Below are 10180 nucleotides of genomic sequence, written 5' to 3'. Positions count from 1 at the left end.
CCTGTGCCGCCGGGCCGGGCCGGGCCGGGCGGGGCGGGGCAGTGCACGGGGCTCCCTCTCGCCCGGAGTCCGCAGGCGGCGCTTCTTCCCCTTGCGAGCGTAGGGGGAGGGCGGGGCCGCGCGCGAGGCACTGTGGGATCGGGGAAGATGGCGGACGCGTTCGGGGACGAGCTGTTCAGCGTGTTCGAGGAGGACTCGGCCGCCGCCTCCGGCGCCAAGAAGAGCAAAGCGGGCGCCGCCGACGGCGCTAGGAAGCCGGGGTGAGGGGGCGGCGGCGGCGGGGGTCGGGCAGCCCCGAGGCCCTGTCCGTGTCGCTGTCCGTGCTCGCCGGCCCCACGGCTTCAGGCAGCCGGGGCGACGCGCGGCCGGGTTCATGCGGGAAGCGGTTTGGAAACCCGCTGTGGTTTTCGTGAATGGGGTTCCCCAGGCTGCGCCCCAAGTGGGGTCTGGGCAGCGTTGCAGACAGGAGACCTCATTTTCTGGCTGAAGATATACAGGGTGGCGCAAGTGGCAAACAGCGGCTCTGCTGTCTTTTTATCTTACAGAAAACGATCAGAGGAAAAATCTTCAGTAGTTGCTGCAGGGAAGTCCAAAAGGGAAGTAGAAGTCAACAGTACAGAAGATGCAGTTTTGGGAAAGAAGCCAAAATTGGAAGATGTTGTATCAGAAGATGTTAAGTAAGTCCCTTAGCCTAACGTGCGTCAGATTTACAGTAAGATTGTTGCTAGTTAGCTATATGCCAGTTGCGAGCCGTCTGCGTAAGTAGCTTTGCAGCTTATTAATGGAAAGACGAATTTGCATATGAGGTTAATTTGCCGTTATCTCTGTGGGTGAGGATGTAGTAGTAGGACAGCTTTGACAGTGATGAGCACTGGGCGTGTTTAGCATAATAGGTAAATACTGTAGATAGATAACTGTAGTATGAAATGTTCACCTTATATTTGTTGTTACCTTAAATGGATCAACGGATCCATTTGGGCGTGTAGCAAAGGATAAGTAGCGAGGCACGTAAAAGGAGGCAGGCTTGTGGGTGAGTACCAGCACACTGAAAGAAATAATTGGCTTGGGATGCAGGAAGAAGAATTTGACCAAAAAGACAGAAACAAAACTTTTCAGGCATGTAAGGTTATAGCTGGAGCAGATATTTGGGATCTAAATACAGACGTGCTTTTAAATTTAAACAGACATTACAGGAATCTGACTTGGGGGGGGTAAGCTTGAAGTTATTGACAACTGGGGAGATGGCTGAAGGGAATTTAGAATGCCATGCCATTTTTAGGACCTGCATGTCTCTCCCTCTTTTCTTTCCAGAACTTCATAATAGGTGTTATGAAGGTTTTGTGAAAGCAGATTGAAGGTACAGTTCAGGAGCTCAACTTAGTCTATCCTACGAGCTTGCTGGGAGCTCAGAAGCTTACATAGGTTAAGGAAATGGTTAGGTGGGTTCATGGAATAAAAATTCATCCAGCGCTACTAAATACAAGCATGTACTTTCCAGCTCAAAATGTAGAAGCTCTACTATGAAAATATAAACTAAAATGAATAAATAATAATAAACATAAACTTGCTCTGTTCTTGTGTTTTCCTCTGGGTGTCATATTATTAACTCCTGTCAGGCAGAATTGTGGTCAGGATTGTCCTTTGGTCTTATGCAGTAACTTTTCTTAAATTCAAGGTGAGATTTCCTTTTAGAGCAGTGATGAGATGGCTTCTCAGAACATTGTCAACAAAGAGTACTTGTATAGAAGCAGAACAGAACCAGAATTAACATCTTAAATCAGTTTCTGTGTTAGTGATCTTCTCAGTAAAACAGATACTTGCGCACCGTAGCTTTGTAAAATAAGTATGTTAATACTGTACAGTATGAGAAAACCACTACATTTTATGTAGTGAGGCACTAGCCTCTCTCTCCTTGTGGCCATAAGAGAAAAAAGGTAAAGAAGAGAAGAGGTATGTCATCTTCAGGCTGCTGGTACTGAGTATCATGACTAGTAGCATGCACACAGATCTTGAATTTTGCTTTTGATGGGTATTGACAAAAATTTGCGTTTAATCAGAAAACTTCACATGAACGTTCTTTTATAAATGTGATCCTAGTGTTGCTGTGTGATGCAAGTCTTAAAATTGTGCAAATCAAAAGTGGTAGCTGAAGTACACTTGTAAGGTAGCTAGATTTTAGCACTTAGTGGTATTCTTAGTACTGGTGGTCGTCTCTAGCAAGTCTTTTTCAAGTTTGTGTAAGCCTTTTATAACGCTGCGGTTAAAGTTCAATATTTTTCTACTTATAAAGAAAATATGAATGTCAAATATATTTTTGGCAATGCTAACTTACGTGTTTTTAGTCTGGCAGACCTGATGCCTCAAGTAAAGGTGCAAGCTGTGGAAACTGTTGAAGGTTGTACACATGAGGTAAGCGCACTGAGTATTCATATGAAAAGTATAGACTCGTTTTATAAAAAGTTTTCTGTGTTTACTTTGTTCATGATGGTGTCTTGAAATGTGTATTATTGTCACTATTATAATGTATATATCTTATCTACTGTTTCACATTACGTTTAAGATGGGCCAGGCTTGTAAAGAGTTTGAGGTTTGGGCATGACGCTGTGCCTGCACAGTGAAAAAATCAACGAGATATCAAAATTGTCATTGAGTTTTCCACAATCGCTCGTTGTCTTGTAAGTGCCATTCGAACTGCTTCAGATAAGTTTTGATATGTGAAACGTACCAAGCACGTTTTGAGTGCTATTGTTGAAGAGAAGAATCTACTGATTGTTGAAGTAGGTCTGTAGTCATAGTGCAATGTAACTGTTCAGCAGCACGTTAAAATTTTTCACTGTTCTGGTTCCAGAACGAAAGGCTGTCTTCTAAAGCTGGTTAGTGTCGAAAATGAAATTTTAGTAAAGAGGAAAAATAATGCATTTTTATGTGAAATTTAAAAAAGAAAATATTTATTTTCAGACTGTATTAATGCAAATGAATACAGTTTAAAAGTATTAAAAAGCAGAAGTATTAATGCTGACTTTTTAAAAATCCTCCCTCATCTGAAGATGTTTGTTAGGAAGTTTCTGCTAGAATTACATGTGTAAGTCATATCTTCCTTGTACTTGTATCCTTATTTTCTTTTCTGTGCTGTCTTCTAGAACTAACTTATGTTAATTGGGGTCACATTCAGTGACCTTCTGTGATGACACGTCTTTAATAAAAGGCCTGAAGAATTGTATGTAGCAGTGATGATACAGGTTTTAAAGCCCATGCATATGCACGGTCTTTGTTATAGAGATGTTCAGTAGAGGTTTGCCATCACTTAATAACTGAAGTGGACTAAATTTGCAATGCACAAAATATGTGTGTGTGTATATATATAAAATATATAGAAAATACCTAGCATGGATGAATGTTAGATATTGGCCAGGAACAGGAACTTTACCTGCCTAAACATAGTATCACACTCCCTTTCCAAGGATGATATGAGCTGAGTAATTTTTCTCATGTCTGTTGGTTAGAAGCTGTCAGCGTGTCATGGAAATAAGAGATGATGTTCCATGTAAGATAAAGGATGAATACTTCAAACCAAAGAGTACATAGTATCAGAGAAATGAGAGAAGGAGCATTATTGGTGATAGAAGGGTAGTAGCATTGGTTGAGAAACTTTGTTTGAAAGGAAACCTTGACATAAAAGCTCCTAGAAATAAGGTAATAGATGTTTAAAATTTGGTTTTGTGTGTTTTGCATCTCCTGCCCCAGCTCTTTGTAGCTTGCCGTGTCACTGATGTGGACATGGAGAATTCTACAACTGTTTTTGTTTAAAATGTATTTTATTAGGTTGCTCTTCCAACAGATGAAGACTTCACAGGCTTGAAGCCAAGAACTGGGAAAGCTGCAAAAGTATGTGGTGGATTGGATTTGTTTTCATTTCGCATATGCTTTGGACAGTAGATGGGGGGAGGGGAAAGTGATGGACTTTGTCACTAAGACTTGACAAAAAGAATATGTTGAAAAGATAACCTGACATAAAGAAGACGGGTGTTTTAGATTTTAAATTGAGTAAAATGATGTGATTGAATGGGGTGGATAGGTTGTTGTGTTTCATTTTTATTATATGACATTTGGCAGTGGCTCCAGTGGTACACTATGGCTTTTCTTCCTAACTTAGTAAATTGTACAAAATCCAGTCAGAGGGGCTAGATTTTCGTTCGATACAACAAGAACACTTGAGCGAAGATCTTAGGGCTGTGTGTGTTTGTGTGTATGAGAGAGAGAATTATTTAAATACCAAGCCATTACAAAATACTGAATTAAGATCAGTTGAAGTTACCAATAACTACAGGATTTCACGTCTGCCTGTAATTTGCATGCTAGGTCAGGTGGATGACCAATTAGATGTAAGTAACAGTTAAACATATGTAATGTTTTTGTTTCCTTTCTTTTTAGGAATATCCATTTATTCTTGATGCCTTTCAGAGAGAGGCTATCCTTTGTGTAGATAACAACCAGTCTGTGTTAGTGTCTGCTCATACATCAGCTGGAAAAACTGTATGTGCAGAGTAAGTAATTTTCTGACAGGCTCTAATAAGAGAATGGTGTGATGATTTTACTGAACCATCAGTAGCTATTGTGTATCAGTTCCCTGATTAAAAAGTTCGGCCCATCAGTGCGCTGACCTGAATTGACTACTTTTGTATATACAAATTATTTCTTTCATCTTGCTTAGCGAGCAGTGAAAGGATCAATTCATGTTTAAGCTTATCTTTTATTTTTTTACTGATCTGTGGGTTTTTTGGAGATGTTTTATATAGACTGAAAGGAAAATTGCTGTAAATGATTTATATAATTTTAGAAAAATATATTTGTTTTCCAGCCCTGGCTGTAATAAGGAGGTTCTTGTATGTTTTCTTCACTTTTCTGTCAGAAACATTGGTTTAATTTAATTTTCATTCTGATGTTTATCAGACAGAATATATTTAAAAGCCGGTATATTTTTTTTTGTCATGGTTTGATCTAACAGGAGAGAACCTGTGCTAAACTGAGAAGGGAATTGAAATGTGTGTGTAGATGTATTAGAACACGGGTTCGTATACAGCTTCCCAGTGTATTCCTAGAAACGAGACAGTGGCTGTTAGATTTTTCGATTAGATTAGGTGTGCTCTGATGTCCATTTAAACTGGTTATCTTGTCAGTGATTTGACATTCTGCAAAGATGCATATGTAGTTGAGCTTAGATTGCACTGAACATAAACTGATAATCTAGATATGAAATGCTTCATATTGCTACTAGTGTTGTAAATTAATTTTTTTTTTCACTTGAAGTTTAGAGGAAAGTAAAAAGGTGTGACTATCCTCGAGACGTGTTTAATAGGTTCAGTGTTTGCAAACAGGTATGCAATTGCCTTGGCTTTGAGGGAGAAACAGCGTGTGATATTTACAAGTCCAATTAAAGCTTTGAGTAATCAGAAGTATCGTGAGATGTATGAAGAATTTCAAGATGTTGGTTTGATGACTGGAGATGTCACCATTAATCCTACAGCTTCTTGTCTGGTAATGACAACAGAGGTAAGATCAGACATTAATTCTTGATCCATCCGTGTTCTCTTCTAGCCTGAGAAGGTCTGATATTAATAGATTAAAGTTATCATAATAAGCCCAATTAGGATCAAAAGTGTTGAAAATTCATTATGTTTGCAGCTGCTCTTGCCCTTGATTTAACTTCTGATATTGCAAAAATCTCTGTAAAGTCATGCTTTTGGGCTCTCAGTCAGGAGCTTTATTCTCAGGTGGGGAAAGACAAAACTTAGTTTTCTGGATGCTCAGGACACTGGGTTTTGTTTGGATAGATGTTTAATATCTAAAGTCAATCAGATTTATTAAATCCTACTGGGTCAGTATTCCATTGTAACATGGAGAGAGTAGTTGAGTAATGCTCTGTGTGTGAAGCACAGATGCTAGCGCTCTATGAATATACAGCTTTTCATCTTTGGCGGCAAAGGACTGATGGCACACTTCTGTGTCATAGAAATCTGTCTAGCTGTGAGTTGGAATTTCTAGCTGTGAGCTGGTAAAGAGAGACAGGCTGACTGAATTCTAACAAAGGATTTCCTCATCGTGATCACAGACAGGATTCTAACAAAGGATTTCCTCATCGTGATCACAGACAGGTATCCGCTAGGATGAGTGAAGAAGACTGTGCAGAAATAGGTCCGAAGTGCTATGATAGTATACTGCCAAATAGAAGTTTGGAGAAAAATATATATTTTTTCGTGTTCCTTCACTGTTCTTGCAGGGAAAGCAATTCATATCATATCATATGAAATTTGTCAGGAGAAAGGAAAAATGTTTATTAATTGGAATCAACTTTGGAAGTCTTCTCAGCAACCAATCTTTAAATGCTTTTATTTAGTTTTGTGGAAAATGAGATTTCATAGTGCCATATAAACATGAACCAAAAATTTGGAGACGTGACATCCCTGTAACTTGTGACTGTTACTGTTTCCTGTGATGGAGCTATGTTTGGCTGCCACATAGATTGTTTGTATTTTTTTGTTTTTCACTCTTCCAGATTTTGAGAAGTATGCTCTACAGAGGTTCTGAGGTTATGCGAGAAGTTGCATGGGTTATTTTTGATGAAATCCATTACATGAGAGATTCAGGTATCCTATGTTTACAATTTTTTTTTTTTTATAATCTTTTTTTTCCCAGAACAAAAAGTTTTCATTTAAAGAATTAAATCTTTATTCTCTTTATCTCTCTTTTAAAATAGATCATCTGTGTGCATAAACCATTCAGAATTTGCTTTCTACTGAATATATGAAAGAGTTATTGCGTGTTACAGTCTCCTTTTTGTTTGCCAAGGCAAAAGCCGTTTTGAGGACGTTTGTGTGTGTCTGTGTACTTGTGTAGGAGACGTTATTTTTAGTTTTAGTGTTTGTTTTATTTTTTCTTTAAAAACACTGTTCTCTGGCTTCAGAGCTTAAAAAATAGTCTTTAATCACATAAATTTCCCATATGACTTTTCCATTTTCAGAACGTGGTGTGGTTTGGGAAGAGACAATTATTTTGCTCCCTGACAATGTTCATTACGTGTTCCTTTCTGCCACTATTCCAAATGCCCGTCAGTTTGCTGAATGGATCTGCCATCTTCACAAACAAGTAACTTATTTTCACTGCTCTATAAATCCATCCTGGTGATCTTGTGGCGTACTGCTATCTCTTTGGTTGAGAAAAATTGGACCTATTACCTTTTTTAATTGTAGGATTATTATTTATTAAATGATAATAGAGGTCACTCTTGTCTTACTTGGTTGTACTCCTAGCTTTCACAGCTATACTCGCTGTTGGTTCTACATAGTGACGTTAAATCTATTTCTTTAAAGTTTATTTTCAACACCATTGTTTAGACACTAGGTAGATTTCAACAAACGTTCTAAATTATGATCAAATCCTGTGAACATAGTATGGTTTTCAGAGGCCTTTGAGGAGGTTAGAGGCTTTGGGGAACTTCTAAAGGACTTAACATTTGTAATTCGGAAATATTATATGCGAGTCTATTTCAACAAAGACCTACTTGCTTTCAGCTGTATGCCTTAAAATAGGTGTACGTTTGTGAGTGGGCTCAGGGCAACATGATGAGTACCCGTCACCAGTTTTTATGAGCTCTCAGAGTTATATTCTGGATAATTATGCTTGCTAAGTTTACACAAATGCCTAATTGTTTTTCCTGCTATTTTCTCCTTTAAGATCATACGTTGGTTATGTGGCGATTCCTTTGGTGAATGATTAGTGACTTCTGTTGTTGCCCAAAATAGGAACTAGCTAAATTGCGTTGATACGCAGTAAGGCTTTATTGAGGGATTACAGCATTAAAGAGAAGAAACTTGCAGAATTTCTGGAGAAAAATCACACATTCCTATCACTGTGCACAATACTGGACAGTTGGCTGGCAGGTCACAAGGTCTTTGGAAAGTCAGGGTTCCTGGAACAGGCAGGCGGAGGGAGGGAGAGCTGAGTTTCTTGGAGCAGGCAGGCAGAGGCGCGGGGTGCTGGAAGCAGGCAGGCAGGCAGGCAGGCAGGAAAAGGGGAAAGGCAGAGCAGAGGTCCTTGGAGGTGGCAGGGAGAGCAGGTGAGTATCTCACAGTCATTCCACAGCAGTGATTCCCATGATGATGGTCCTTCCCAAATTCAGGATCTTATCTTTCTATAACACGTTCCTGTTTCTAGACAGTTTTCAACCTTTGGCTTCTGCTCTTTGGACTATGTTGTGCACAATGCTGGAAGATCTTACCTTCCCAAGCTCTAGCCAGGTGCCTTGTCCTGCTGCACTGTTCTTTATCTCTTTCTTAGCTTTTCTTCCTTATGTTTAGAGCAGTCTTTTCCCAGCTCCCAAAGTCGCCTGTCTTCCGTGGTCGGTAACTGACCATCAGGGAGTTGTTTATAGTTCTTTGGCCTTTCTTTTCGAATTATGCCCATATGCAGGGCCTTTGGTGTTAGACCGTGTTTAAACTGTACTTCACAAGAGACACCTGTTCCCAACTCAAGTTCATGCAGCAGGCTCTTATAATGAGCTTAATGCCAGGACTGGGGCCTTGCACAGTTAGCATAACACAGAGCCTAGTGTACAACATGTGACCTATCACTAACGATGGCAGTGCTGATCTTACAGGGCAACTGGACAGCAGTGTACTATGGAGAAGTTGTCTGGGGAATTTGAGGGGAACATCATGCAGGAATCAAGAGTAAAATCATAAAGCCTTGGGAAGTAATATATATGCATACAAACAAAATGAGAAAAGAGGAATGTGACAAACCTATTCTGTCCTGAAACTATTAAGTTAGTTCTTATTCTGTTTTTGAAATAGTGCTTTTGCAGCAAGGAGTATGAGAACTAGAATTGGGGACGTTAATAGCCACAAGAGGTTACTCTGATTTTATATATGCCCCGAAGATCGGTTCTCATGTGGTTTCTGGTGAAAAGAATGTAACATAAGAGATGTCTGCTCAGGCTTGGCACAAAACCTTGACTTTGTTTTGGAGAACATTAGGCTGCAATTTTTAAAGGAGATTTACAGGATGTTTAATTTTTTAAAGGAAGTGTTGTACTTAATTTTTTTCTAAACAAGCTTTTCCATACAGCAATGAGAATCCAAACACAAAGATAAAGAGTAGAAACTTAATACATAAATATTATGAAGTTAGGCACATTGTTTTTAGAATTGATAATACAAACAAAGTGGCTTAAGTAACAAAGCAGACTCATCAGGTGGAATACGGTTTTCAGATTTGTAATAAAATCTCAATGTTTTAAAAAGTCTACACTGTGCCTTTTTTGGGTGGTGTTAGGTTGTGCTGCAGCCTATTTTCCAATATAGAAATTAGTAGTTCTTCCTTTGGTTTTAAAGGGTGTTAGGAATTTGAGTCTGCATGATAATACAGAAGAAATCATTGCTGGTCTTTACTTCTTTCTGTTGTATGAGAAAGATTTTGTAGCCAAGTTGTGTTCTTCAAAAGGATTTGCAAGCTGCGAGTACAAAATCTGTATTCAGGAAAGAAAATGTGTTATCTTAGTTTCTTTGAGTCTTGATTTCTAGCTTTTAGAAAGATTTGTTTTGGTAGTGATATATTGGATTTTCTATCAAACAAGTATTTTTGCAATGCAATTAGAAACCTAAAATATTTACGCCTATGCTGTTCTTCCTTTATAGCCTTGCCATGTGATTTACACAGACTATCGACCCACTCCGCTGCAGCATTATATATTCCCAGCAGGAGGAGATGGACTCCATCTGGTTGTTGATGAAAACGTAAGGAATTTTTCATGTTTGAACAGCTTTTTCCTCGCATATCAGTTAAGAGGTTGAGCTTTTGCAGAATTTGGATTGGTTATATAAAGGATAGTTTGTATTAAAGCAAAGTACAAATGTGTAACAATGATGTCTGAATTGCTGCTGAGTTTTGCAGTCATAGAGAACAAATTGCTTTTTATTATCTGATGTCAGGTAGTCAGATGGGTAGTATTTGCTGAGATGTCTTGAGTGCCCCCATCCTTGCCTTCTTTTTCTAGACTGTGTGCTGCTTTCTGTAAGTCTGCAGTGTAGCTGATGTTTCTTGTACTGTTTCTCGCATGAATTTAAAAAAAAAAAAAAAAGGCAGTCCCATTTGTATGCGACTTTGGTTAAAGGGGCAAAATAGT

The 10180-nt window shown here is 39.0% G+C and overlaps 1 protein-coding gene across 1 annotated transcript in view; it reads left to right on the top strand.

Moving 5' to 3' along the window:
- The first annotated feature begins 126 nt into the window (after positions 1–126).
- Positions 127–10180, top strand: part of MTREX (Mtr4 exosome RNA helicase) — a 51010-nt gene continuing 40956 nt past the window's right edge. The window contains exons 1-9 of the mRNA XM_068928661.1: positions 127–260; positions 546–677; positions 2343–2409; positions 3823–3885; positions 4432–4544; positions 5376–5550; positions 6554–6644; positions 7019–7143; positions 9693–9791. Of these exons, the coding sequence (XP_068784762.1) occupies positions 148–260; positions 546–677; positions 2343–2409; positions 3823–3885; positions 4432–4544; positions 5376–5550; positions 6554–6644; positions 7019–7143; positions 9693–9791 (978 nt within the window). The 5' untranslated portion in view covers positions 127–147. The remainder of the gene's footprint in view (positions 261–545; positions 678–2342; positions 2410–3822; positions 3886–4431; positions 4545–5375; positions 5551–6553; positions 6645–7018; positions 7144–9692; positions 9792–10180) is intronic.

This window comes from Struthio camelus, chromosome Z (assembly GCF_040807025.1).
Source record: "Struthio camelus isolate bStrCam1 chromosome Z, bStrCam1.hap1, whole genome shotgun sequence".
Classification (NCBI taxonomy): Eukaryota; Metazoa; Chordata; class Aves; order Struthioniformes; family Struthionidae; genus Struthio; species Struthio camelus.
This window is presented reverse-complemented; position numbering and strand designations above follow the sequence as displayed.